The sequence below is a fragment of the Helianthus annuus genome, chromosome 15, assembly GCF_002127325.2.
Source record: "Helianthus annuus cultivar XRQ/B chromosome 15, HanXRQr2.0-SUNRISE, whole genome shotgun sequence".
NCBI classification, from domain to species: Eukaryota; Viridiplantae; Streptophyta; class Magnoliopsida; order Asterales; family Asteraceae; genus Helianthus; species Helianthus annuus.
The window spans coordinates 67273452-67286428 of record NC_035447.2 but is presented as its reverse complement, the minus strand read 5'-3'; the positions used below and the strand labels follow the sequence as shown (position 1 = coordinate 67286428).

The 12977-nt window shown below is 36.1% G+C and overlaps 1 protein-coding gene across 2 annotated transcripts; it reads right to left on the bottom strand.

Moving 5' to 3' along the window:
- Positions 1-277: 277 nt before the first annotated feature.
- On the bottom strand, positions 278-12004 carry LOC110910633 (homeobox-DDT domain protein RLT1). 2 transcript variants are annotated; one of them, XM_022155249.2, is made up of 19 exons: positions 11417-12004; positions 10394-10852; positions 9956-10029; positions 9584-9865; positions 9408-9488; positions 9167-9331; positions 8845-9067; positions 8633-8739; positions 8461-8547; positions 8217-8369; positions 7962-8117; positions 7131-7340; positions 6114-6504; positions 4573-4757; positions 4062-4478; positions 2776-3294; positions 2553-2657; positions 1818-2072; positions 278-1195 (listed from the first exon to the last, which is right to left on the bottom strand). In XM_022155249.2, the coding sequence occupies exons 1-19, from the start codon at positions 11550-11552 to the stop codon at positions 560-562; spliced, it is 4641 nt and encodes a 1546-aa protein (XP_022010941.1). In that variant the 5' UTR covers positions 11553-12004; the 3' UTR covers positions 278-559. The 2 variants fall into 2 exon arrangements, with proteins under 2 accessions (XP_022010941.1, XP_022010940.1); XM_022155248.2 differs by having other exon boundaries at positions 9956-10032; positions 11417-12003.
- Positions 12005-12977: the final 973 nt, after the last annotated feature.

Sequence of the window (12977 nt, the reverse complement as noted above, 5' to 3'; positions counted from 1 at the left end):
GAAAGTCTTTAAACTGCATACCATCCAGAACTCACCAACTGAAGTTAATTTTTGCAGGGGCCCACACATTCCACCGGACGGTCATAGCTGATGGCCACTAGTGACACTAGATGATCATCTCCACCATAGTGGTGCGGGTTCCCACTAAAAAAAATATAAAAAATAAAAAAAAAACCCGCCTACCACACACATACTACTAGTAAAATTACACAAGCAAGATTCATTTAGGTCAAAGAATTAGTCTGTGTATGAGGCTTCAAACTTCACAAATACTCCATCATGGAAAGTTTATATCATTTTAATTGGCGGTCGTTTAAGCTTGTCTAAATCATCTTGTTACCTGACCCACGACTCGTTAATGACAATTCTTGGATCCGTAATGTCACTACAACTTATACGTTTATTTTGTTTCCTACATCAATGATTATGCATAAAAACACATCTACTAGTTATAACACAGTATAAAAACTAAAAAAAAAAAAAAAAAAAAAAAACATGAAAAAAAGAAATCATCTTCTACCTTCAAAATTGATATAAATATTCGCCGTGTTTTAAGACTTCAATCGCTATATTCACCCGAACCAAAAGAATCCGAATCCGAATCTTCAACCTTGAAACTCCTTCCATCATTCCCATCTACATAATCATCATTCATAATCTCATCATCTTCTCCAACATTTTCAAACCCCTCGTCATCGCTAACTTCCATTCCACCCCATCTACTTTCATTATTTGCAATTCCATACCCTGAACTTTCCGCATTTCCCATTTCAAACCCAACTTGATGCCCCTCACCGTCATCATCATCAGATTCAGATTCACTCGTTTCTTCTTCTTCGCTAACATGGAACTCAGGATTGTCGGTTTCCATTTTGTCAACCGGTCCATGAATCCATTCTTCACCAATGAAGTTCCGTACGGGCTCTTCTTCTTGAGCCTTTTCAATTATTCTTTTCCGAACCGTTAGTTGGCCCATTGCATGTGCTTGTTGTTTAGTAACTTGACTCATTGTAACATTGGCTCTAACATTTTGTCGGCCACCGGAGATCGATAAGCCCGCTGCACGTTTCTGCAACTTCCCGCCACCACGACTACGTCCACCGCCACCACCACGAGGCAGTTTTATAGGTTTACCATGGTCTGCGTTCAACGTTTTCCCAATGTTCTTCAAAAATGTGAACTTTAACGGAGCTTTCTGTGGAGAAACAAGTTATAAGATTACGTTAATGTCTGAAATTTAATATCAACCAAAAAGCAGACCGACTTGAACAGGTTCAGTTAAGAGTTGTCCGGTTCCAAACTATTGGTTTCCTACTTGTACAAATACAAACCTAAAATGGCGTTTTTCGAGCGCGTATGGATCCATAAGGTTTGAAACCTTGCCATTTTTTACCGTTAAGTCAGGGGTATTTTCGTCTTTTTGTTAATTAAAAGGGCAAATCGGGCTTTTTCACTTTATGTACAAGCATTTAAAATACCGTTGACTGAATCCATTAAGACCAAATTGCCCTTTAAGTTAACAAAAAAGATGGAAATACCTCTGACTTCAACGGAGAAAAATGGATGGAGTTAACAAGCCAAATGAAAATGACAAGATTTCAAACCTTTTGGATCCAGATGCGAAAAAACAAACCTTTAGACAAAGATCGCAAAACTGACCAAACCTCAAGGACGGAAATGGCATTTTACTCTAAATTTTAATTAAACTTTTGCGTATAGCATGTTTGACCCCAAAAGTCAAAACTTCTAAAATGTGTGCATGTTCGGGTGAAAAAAAGGAGAAAATAAAGCAAATAAAGATAGAGAGATAGGTATACCTCATCCACAATATCTTTCGATTTTTGTACCATATTAAGCTCGGCTTTCTGTTCAGGAGTATAAGAAATCGAGCCGTCAAGCTCAAAAAGCCTGAGACTGACAGCAGCTGTTGTTTGTGGTATCCATGGAAGTACAGGGACCGAGCCCGATCCCACCCGGTCCGATAAGCCAGAGGTCCCAAGCAGTTCCTCTGTGGTCTCAAACTCCAACGACATATAGTCTCGTTTTATGACACTCTCGAACTGCGTAAGAACCTGCAGTCACCAAATTTGAGCCACGATATGTAAAACAGCATTTCAAGAAAATAAATATGTTTCAAGAAAAATAAAGATCGTTTTTAAATACAATTATTCAAGAAAATAAAGATTATATTTTAAGAAAAATAAAGATAATTTTTAAATACTATTATTCAAGAAAATAAAGACTGTTTTTTCAAAAGTACATGGATATGGATGATCCCTAGCTTTCCATAAGTACACGAATGATCCCTGTGGTTTGCACTTTGTAACGCATTTAGTCCCCAACTTTTTTTCAAAAGTACATGGATATGGTCCTTGTGGTTTGCACTTTGTAACGCATTTAGTCCTTAACTTGGATCGGCTGAAACGTTATTTGTTAGCTAGGGACTAAATGTGTTACAAAGTGCAAACCAAAGGGACCATCCGTGTACTCTACACAAGAAAAAAAGATTATTTTCTTGAGCATTATATATACTTTAAGAGATCGAGTTTAACCTGTAGAAGATCCGCAGGTGACGATGAATCATGCAACTTTGAACCCCAAGGACTCCTACTGTATTCGGTCCAAGAAGATTGCAGGGCCTCACGTGGGACGGAAGCCTATGTAGTAGTTTCAAACAATTAGTCAAACCAAAGTCAAACATATAAACACACATAACAAAACGGTAAATAAATTACTGTTAAGAAGATGAACAATTCGATCATATACGAATCTTACCTCCAAGAACATTAACATGGATTTGATCAATCGGATTCTTATCGGATGGGTGATATCCCAGTCATTTGAATTGTTCGGTTTACGATCACCGTCTTGAATATCTACTTCGGGATAACATAATTTGTCACCAAACGTGCTAAAAGACCTATAGCATCGTGGGCAAATAGCCTTCTCGTAGCAATAAGACCCGTGACAAGAATCACAGATCCCCTGTAGCGGGGTGCACACTTGTTTACCATGTGCCTTCGCCGACAAATTTGATGAGTATAAACACTCTTTCCACATCCATGTTTCTAAATCTTGATACCGTTTCATAGCGTTTTCTTTCTCCAATTCATTTCTCTGCAACTCAATTTTAAATGGTGACGGGTCCACTGAATCGGAACTTGAAACACCGGTGTTATTTGAGTTTCTTCTGATGTTTTGTTTAAATGACGACTCTATTTTTTGCAGCATTATGTGCAGATGAGATTCCCGAGCTCCACGTGTATCCAATGACGACAGAAGAGCGTCAAATGCCTGATTTGTATGACATTAAAAGATTTAAAATAACCATAATTGTTAAAAAGTTCACATTTTTGGCAAATTTTCTATTGAAATTACCCCTTTTTCATCAGTAGCCTTTGCAAAATATTGGTAACCATAAATTATTTTAACAAAATTTAAGAACGATTTTACGTATCACACTAAAATGATGTTCTACCATTTCATGTTTTAGATAATAGATATAACTAATAAGTTTACCCGCCGCGCGTTGCGGCAGTGTCGAAATGTAAAGTAATTCAATTATATTTGACCCGACTCGTTACCAAACAAAATTTACATCAAAACATAAACCAACTGAAAACATGCATAAAAATAAGCACAAAAAAAGTATTATATTTGACCTGGCTCATTTACGAAAAAAATTTACGTCGAACGTAAACCAACGTTTGTACAAACACGTACATAAAAATAAGCACGTAAGTTACTAGTACTTTTGTTTCAAGAATTGTTATTATATAATTACAACAAAAATATTATAACAATCGAAATATTTAAATGAAGTGTTTTGAGATTGAATGTGTTAAACAAACAATTTGGGAAAATTCTGACTTTTTTCCATATAAGTTTTTAATTAAAAATTTATTCGACCCATTTGACCTAGCAGAGAGACATAAACATAACCCAAATCGACCCATTATTTAGTAAATGTGTGAAATCACTTCCTCAAAAAAGGATTATGATTAACGCATTGTATCTTGGCATCTAAATAAAAAATTGTATATGTAAAGTGCAAAGTTTACCTCTTCGGAATCGATTAGCCTCCAACAACCGTTTTGTAATTCAACGAATATCCTGCCAGACCCGGGATCATGTCTTGAATTCGATGTCACAAACTGCCAATATCGATTATGCCTCCGATCCTGACCCAACGGCAACGATCTATAGACGTACATTTCTTCTGCTTTGTGACCAATGAAAGCTTTCAACTGTAATCGTGATCTTTCAGTCGAATAATTTCCATTGTTCTGAATTTGGCCATTTGTCTGGCACGCAGAACCGTTTTGACCCGGAATCAACGGGCTTTGACTACCTTCTGTAGCCGCCATGAAAGAAGATTCTTGATATTTGGGTGTAAATTCTTCTTTCAAACGTTTTTTATCAAGTTGTGCTTCGGCCCACATTTGCTTTCTAGCGGATGTGGCCGCATCTAAGCGATCCTATACAAGGGTTAATAGAAATACAAGTTATTGATTTAGATTTTATTTAAAAAAGGTTAAAATTAAATTTTGAAAATGCGGAACTTGAAATTACCTCAAGAACTACACGAATAGTGTTCCCTTCATTGGCAACGCCAATTAAAGCAACGAGAGCGTTGAGACGATCCTCAACGCAAAGATCTGAATATTCCCCTTCTGTAAGCGATTGAACCCACGGCTCTCCTAATTTTCTTTCGTCAATTTCGGTACTTTCTTGATTAATATTACTCGTCCCAACGCCTTGAAAAAAAAAAGATATAAGCTAATTTTAAATCAAAAAGCAACAAATGAGTTTTACGTAAATAGTTGATTGTCAAAAATTCAAATACGATAAGGTTTTTTGTTTTTAGTAATAATTCATTTTTTTTATTAAAATGACTTGGAAGGTTTTATGCATTAAAAAACATGTTGGCCATTTTCGACCAATCCAACCCATCCATTTCCTTTTTAGCTTAAGTATATAATTTTACCAGATGAACCGTTGAAACATGAAACATAACCCGAATCGAAGTAAATAGTTCAAAATTGCCACTTCTAATCAAAACTATAAAGAATCACAAAAGAAGTCTACTTTGTGATTTGGGTCATAGTTGTCAATAACGAATAGCAGACGATAGCGACAAGCTACCAATACGCTACATAGCAATGAAATAGCGGGCGCTATTTCGTGCTATTTCATGTTTAGCGACACTAAAAGAAAACTTTAGAAATATTTTACATGTAATTTTATCAAAAATCGGGTAAATATGGAAGAAAATACGCTTCCTTTTTCAATCCTGAAACAAAAAACTAGGGCTGCAAACGAACCAAACATTCGGCGAACAGTTTGTGAACTGTTCGGCGGGAAGTTCGTTATTGTTCGTTCGTTTATTAAACAAACAAACATGAACAAGAAATTTCGTTCGTTTAGTTAAATGAACAAACATGAACAGAGGCCGTGTTCGTTCATTTATGTTCGTGAACGTTCGGAAACGTGTTTGTTTGTGTTCGATAGTGTTTTTAGTTTTTATATTTTTAAAATTCCAACATATAAAATATTTGATAAGTGTCAGTGTATTATATATTCTGTTCATGAACGCTTGTTCGTATTTGTTTGTTTCATTTGTGTTCATGAACATTAGTTTTTGCACATTTGTGCTCATTTAATGTTCGTTTTTGTTTGTTGCCTAAAATTGACAAACACGAACGAACACGAACAAGTTCATTTCTTTAACAAATGAACACGAACATAAAATCTCGTTCGGTAAGTGTTCATGAACACATATATTTCTTAACAAACAAACACGAACAAGGTCTTGTTCGTGTCCGTTCGGTTCGTTAGCAGCCCTACAAAAAACCCTAAATACGCTTTTTTCAATGGCTATCAATATTTATCAAAAAAAAACATAAATCCACTATTTTCCCGCAATTTAGTCGCTAACCATCATATAGCGACGCACTCCAGATTCGCTACGCTATTCGCTATAGCGAGCGCTATAATCGCTATTAACAAGTATGATTTGGGCTAGTGCGACTGACCAGAGAAACATCTTTTGAGTTCCTTATAATTTAAAAAATGTACTTTTTTAAGGCAGGAGAACTATACAACAAACTCACCAGCATTTTCAAATTCGGTTTTCATATCTACATCAACATCTTCACGAACGGACGTTTTAACATCTTCACCGAAAAAGCCGGTGTCTTTGATACTAGACGAAGTACCAAAATCGTCAATTTCTTGACCCTCAACAACCTCAGATTCATAATCTTCATCTTTCTCAGCATCCTCAAAATTAAACCCAGATAAAATTCCGTTAGCGTACGTCTGTATCTTCTCTTTAGCCAATGAAATAACTTCATCAGCAGTAGCAGGATCCTTCCTATAAGCGGGCCGAACACAATAAGTAGAAGGAGCTACTCTTTCAAATATAATCGGGTCCCGTGATAACGCAACAGAGATTGAAGCATCCGGTGTCTTGCTTGTTGTAAGATCCCGAAGCCCCGTTCTCTTCAAAAGTTACAAAAAGAACAGTAAAAAAACAATCTTTGTTAAAAAGAGTCGTCAATATATAATCTTCATAACAAAAGAAACATCAAAGTAGGGCTGCAAACGAACCGAACGAACACGAACAAGACCTTGTTCGTGTTCGTTTGTTGAGAAATATATGTGTTCCCGAACGAGATTTTATGTCCGTGTTCGTTTGTTAAGGAAATGAACGTTTCGTGTTCCGTTGTTAACTTTAGGCAACAAACGAAAACGAACGTTGATGAACACAAATGGAAACAAACGAACACAAACAAGCTTTCAATATAATACGCTGACACTTATTAAATATGTTATATGTCGGAATTTTGAAGAATTTAAATAAAAATATAAAAACCAAATACACTAATGAACTATCGAACACAATCGAACATAAATGAACACGTTACCAAACGTTCACGAACATAAATGAACAAATGCGACCTTTGTTCATGTTCGTTTAACTAAACAAAGAAAATTTCTTGCTCGTGTTCGTTTGTTTAATAAATGAACAAACACAAGCGAACTTCCCGCCGAATGGTTCACGAACTGTTCACTGAACGTTTGGTTCATTTACAGCCCAAGTCAAAATACAATATTTTTATAATAACCTGAATCTTTTGGGCAAGTTCCAAGACGTTTAGGCCCTTGCTACCCTCGAGACAGAGAACATGATACGCAGCAAATTTAAGCGTCCCAGGAGTCATACGATGTCGAGACTTTTTTTGAAGATGGGTTCCTTTTTCTTGCATCAATGTGGCTGCGTTCTCAGCAGCTGAACCGTTCCGTAGCATGGTAATTACGTCCTCACAATCTTTACCCTGCACAAGCACACACCGGATAAATACCAATTATGCGCTATTGAATAATGATGATTAGATAACTAGCTATTGACATAATAATCTGATTTAAATAAAGCAATGTAGAAAGTTGTAAGCATTTGAATACACTTTGGGCAACTTTCGACCCGTTTCATTGTTAGCTAAATTTTCTTAAGAGTTACTTACGTTTTCCGTCCCTGTGGTTCGTTGAAAATAACCATTACCATCTATTATTTTAAAAATTGCCAAAACAGTTTCAGTACTTTCACTTTTGTAACAATTAAAGTCCACCTCCGTTAACCCCATCCAAATTACCGTTAAGTTAGTTACCATAGCTAACAAACGTCTACAAAACTTAACGGTAAAATAGATGGGGTTAATGGAGGTGGATTGTAATTGTTACGAAAGTGAAAGTACTGGCACTGTTTTGGTCATTTTTAAGCTAATAGACTGTAATGGTTATTTTCAACAAACAACAGGGACAAAAAACGTAATTAACTCTTTTCTTGATTTAACCCATTGGAGATAAAACACAACCAAGTTAAACTTGACACCTCTAATAAACTCCATGAGTTTAGGCGACAACAATTTATATAAAAAAAAAAAGAACTTGATATGCACCTCATCATTTTCCGGCAAACACGGATGTTTGGCTTTATCTTTTTTCAACCGGGGTCCAAAACCAGCGGACAAAGCAAATTGTCGAAGTACTTCAGGCCATGTTAATGGATTTAGATGTTTAAGCCAGTTGCGTATGTCAAAGCCCCACATATATGCCTAATTAAAAAGAAAAAAAAAACATTGGTCAATATATGTTGCAACCATATCAAAGACATAGGTAAAAAAAAAATATCTCGGGATCCGATAATATCTTACCCCTTCGACAATCTGAGGATGACCACCTTCGGGATTACCAACCGTGTATTGGTTAGTCCCGGGCCCACCAGAGGGTGTCCTTGCGACGTCTTCGATATCTCGAACTATTACCTTTAGGAGAGCAATGTGAACCTCTCCCAATAATCTTGAATCCTGATATTTATAAAAAAAATATATATATATATAAAAGTGTTCTATATAGAAATGAAATGAAGAAATTCAAAGATATTTGTGTGAAACTCACGTAATCATGAAGAGATTGAATAAACTCATCAAGGGTAAACGGCCAAAGCCCGAGAATATCGGCAAACGTCATACAAAATCTCCAAACCTGTTTCGGATAATTCATTTAGTTCATTTTAATTATGACAATTAAGAAGTGCATTGTGAAAGAATGAAAAAATATTAAAAAATACCATAAAAAGATTTCCAACGTTTTCTTCTGAATCGATCCATGGATGATCAGAAAACGGACTTTTAAACCGCACTTGCACAGACTTTGGTGGGAACAAACATAAATGATCTGAGAATAAATAAAATGGACTCATATAAGTAGTTACAAAAACTTTATCACTAATTATCTAAATATCTAAATGGTGAATGATGGGCAAAAAGAAGTGGTATTTACCTCGAAAGGAATCGAGATTTTGCAAGGTTTCATAGTCAAGTGAAACGATCGAAGCCAAACCCTTATGAGATGCGGCTAATTCCAACAATTCTAAACGTTCATCCTCGATTAGTTCCATAGATTCTTTCGCAATTTTCCGTGCTGCTGCCTTCTCGATAGCAGCTTTCATTTTTATTGCTTCTTTTTCTCTTCGAAGCTCTTCTTTTTGTCTCATTCTCTCCGCCTTTACAAAAGTTGAACGTATATTCAAAAGAGTCAAAGTCAAGTCAAACTCAAACACTGACACAAGGGTAAAAATGTAAGATGGTAGATCATTCGTTACCTTTAAAGATTCCTTTTGCAAATACTTTTCTCTGCGTTCCATTTCACGCCTTTCTTCGCGTTGAAATCTTTCTTCTTGCCGTTGTCTTTCCCGCATCATTCTTTCTTCTTCCTTCCGTCTCTCACGGTCTTGTCTCTCCATTTCTTTTTTCATTTGTTCTTCTTTCTAAAACAAGAAAAAACGCACAACATAAACTTTAAAATAAGTCCGGAAAATAAAACTATTTTAAATAACGTCGTACCTTTTTCCTCAACATATCTTTTTTCTCGAGCTCCTTCATCATCCTCTTTTCTGACGGACCGTCCCTTCCACCATCTTCACTCTGCAAAAGCAACCACAAATAAAAACACAACGTTACACATGTCAGTACCGCAATTTCATAACAACGGTTAGATATATAAGGATCCATAAGCATACCTTGCGTTTTCTCCACATTTGCATAACTTCTTCATTAGGTTGAATGAAGTCGTTATCGTTTATAGGTGATGATAAATACCTTGGTTCCCCTTTCGGCACCGATAAACTAACACCCTTTGAATGTCCCAGAGCACCATACGGTGGTGGCAGTTGACCGTTTTGAAGAGCTAATCTTTGGTCACTTGCGTAACCACCGGGTGAGTCGTATAACCGAGAGACCGCTCTGTACGGTTCATGTTTCATATTAGGAACACCACCCTCCTGAAGACCAGCCACCTCATCCTACAAATATACAATAAGTTGATACAAAATAAAAAAATAAAACAATAGATAAATAAATAAAATAATATGTAGTAAAGGTGGAGAACCAACTTTGATCGGTGGTGGCTCAAATAGATTTCCGTCATAAGAACGCCTACTAGTTTGACCGTGAGGCTTCTTCACCACTGCTAAACAAGTAACATCCAACGAAAATATATAAAAATTAGTAGGATTGTTGAAAACTAATAAGCAACAGATTAAAAAAAAAAAAGAAAAAAAATATATACCAGATATATTATTTGTAATAACTGAATATATTTAATAAAGAAATATATAAAGATTTATTTAAAGAATTGCCCAACATAAACTGCAACAGATGAAAATATTGTTTCCATTCCATCAAATAAGAAAAATACATATGAAAACACCGTATGCTAATATGCTCACATACTCCAATCACTCACAATAGCATAACATAGCATTCTTGTAGAATACAATAAGTGAGAAAAAGCATCTTAATTGACATTATTCTTTATGGACGACAATTACCTATCGGTGTCCCAAAAGCACCCGGAGGCAGTTCATCAAACTCCGTTCCAAGAGATGGTCCATCGTCTCTTAACGGTTCACCCAATTGAGCCTCCACACAATCAATTATCCTTCGTAACATCATCTTCTGCTGAGTCAACTCATACGCCCTGCTATGCACCAACGGCTCATTGAACTGGCTAGAATCTGAATCCGAATCCGAACCCGACCTGGCCCATGACTCATGACGCGACCTGGACCGTGAACCGTGGTCACTCCCACCACCGCCGCGGTCAGCCACAACCAACTCTTGTTTAGCAGGTTTTAATACCTCCTTGCGTTCCCCAACCGATGCTTTCACAGTGCCTTCTTTCTTGTCTTTTAACCGACGGTGACAAAACCACATTTGCAATTGCCGATCGGTTAACCCTAAAGATTCCGATAGTTGTGCTCTTACAGCCTCGGACGGATACATATCCGCTGCAAAACAAAATTAACCACAATAAACCAAATTGCTAAATCTTTAAAATCACAAGCTTCAAACTTTAAGCTACAACAATCAACAAATCCCTAAATTTTAACCTTTTTACAAACATAGCCCACAAAACCAACAAGAAATTCAATAAATCATAGAATATGAATCAGAAAACTAAGAACAACAACAACCATACCCAGAAAAATTCCGACCCAGGGATTCAGAAAACTAAGAAATTACCTTCAAAGTCATTAACTTATCCATCAATATAATGCTTTAACAACCAACAAATCCCAAAATCAACCCTATTAACCCACAAAACCAACAAGAAATCCAACAAAGAAAAGCACAAATTATCAGAAAGATGAAGACATACAAGCAAAATTATTCACACCAAACCAAATTGCTCAAACAAATCTTTAAAAACACAATCTTCAAACTTTAACCTACAACAACCAACAAATCCCTAAACTAACCCTAATTACACACACAACCCACAAAACCAACAACAAATCCAAAACACAAATCATCAAAAAAGCTAAAAAAATATGCGAAAGATGAAGACATACAAGCATATGTGCTTTCAAGCATCTTAAGTTGAAAAGGGGTCTTCATCTGGCGTTTAGGCTTCTTGGATCCATCAGATTGACCATTAATCTGATCATTCATGTTCCGATTGCTCTCTCCTTCGGACCCAGTCTCCATTAAACCGAATCTTGAAACGAAACCCTAGAAATCACAAGACCCACAAAAACTAGGGTTCCCAGATGCCAACCGACATAAAGTTTACAACTTTCCAACACCCTTTGACGAAACAAAGATAACCCACAAGCGGATTTCAATTTGGTTCAAGAAATCGAAAGATGATTATAATAAAGGGGGGTATGTAGAGAGAGAGTAAAAGATTTCTAGAGAGAGAAGAAGAAGAAGAAAATAGAACCAATAAAATTGATGATGTGAAGAGGAGATAGATATTATTATTGTTACAATTCCAAAGGAACAAGGAAAGAACAACAAGAATAATAGTTTGAGTCGTCCCTTTGATCTCACTGATTAATCTTCTTTCCATATTGTTTGTTTGTATGTTTGTTTTAAAGATTTATAATTTTTAGGTTTCTTTTTCAATTTAGAAATTCAATTCTTTCTATTCTTTTTAAACACAAAACACGTTGTTGTGGTTTCTTGAATTTGTAAATACAATTGGATGATGATGGATTTTGAGATCAAAAGCCAATTGTTTTTATTTATTTTTTTTAATTTTTTAATCTGGTAGAAGAAAAAAGGAGATGAATTTTGGAGTGTTTTTGTTTTTATTTTTTGTATTTATTTATATTTTTAGTATTGTTGAATTCCTTTTATTTAGGTTTTACTAAAATTGAAATGAATATGTGTTTTACTGGTTCCTGGGTTTGGGGTTACAATTTGTGTAAATCTTTTGTTAGATTTCTTCGGAATCTTCATAGAAAATACATCAAGTGTTTTTCCCTTTGTTTTCTTGTTTGTTTGGGGTTGTAGAAATTGGGCTTCTAGGCCCACACCAAAAGTGTCTATGGACCGTACTATTTCATTGAAATAAATTACTTTGACTTTTTAGTATTAAAATAATTGATTGCAGCGGGACACATACACATTATAGATGGTTAACTTGTCAAATATATTAATTTACTAATACATATAATTTGATTTTAGTGATATACTTATGTGGGGATAAAATGATATTAGCAAAAGAATCTCTACAAAGTTTGACCCACTCAGCATAACTGTGCTGTATGATTAAGAGTAGAGATCTGAACATGATTCCTCATGGCTCCTTTCTTAACCACCTATGCCGGTTTCACCACCGTCATCGCCGCCTCTGTCGCCCAACACCGCCACTTCTTTCTCTCTCTAACACCAACGAACATCCGTCTCCTTCTATTTTCGTTTCCTACACCTGATGTTAGCACAGTCATCGCCACAACACCTACATCTAGCCGGCGCCACTACAACACCGGCGACCACCTTAACGTCACCACCCTGTTTCTCTCTCTACATACATTCCCGCTATCAAACACTCTCTCACTCTCATCGCAATGAAAACCCGTCTGCCGCCACCTCCGGAAAGACATCCAAGTCTGATCGTGGACGACG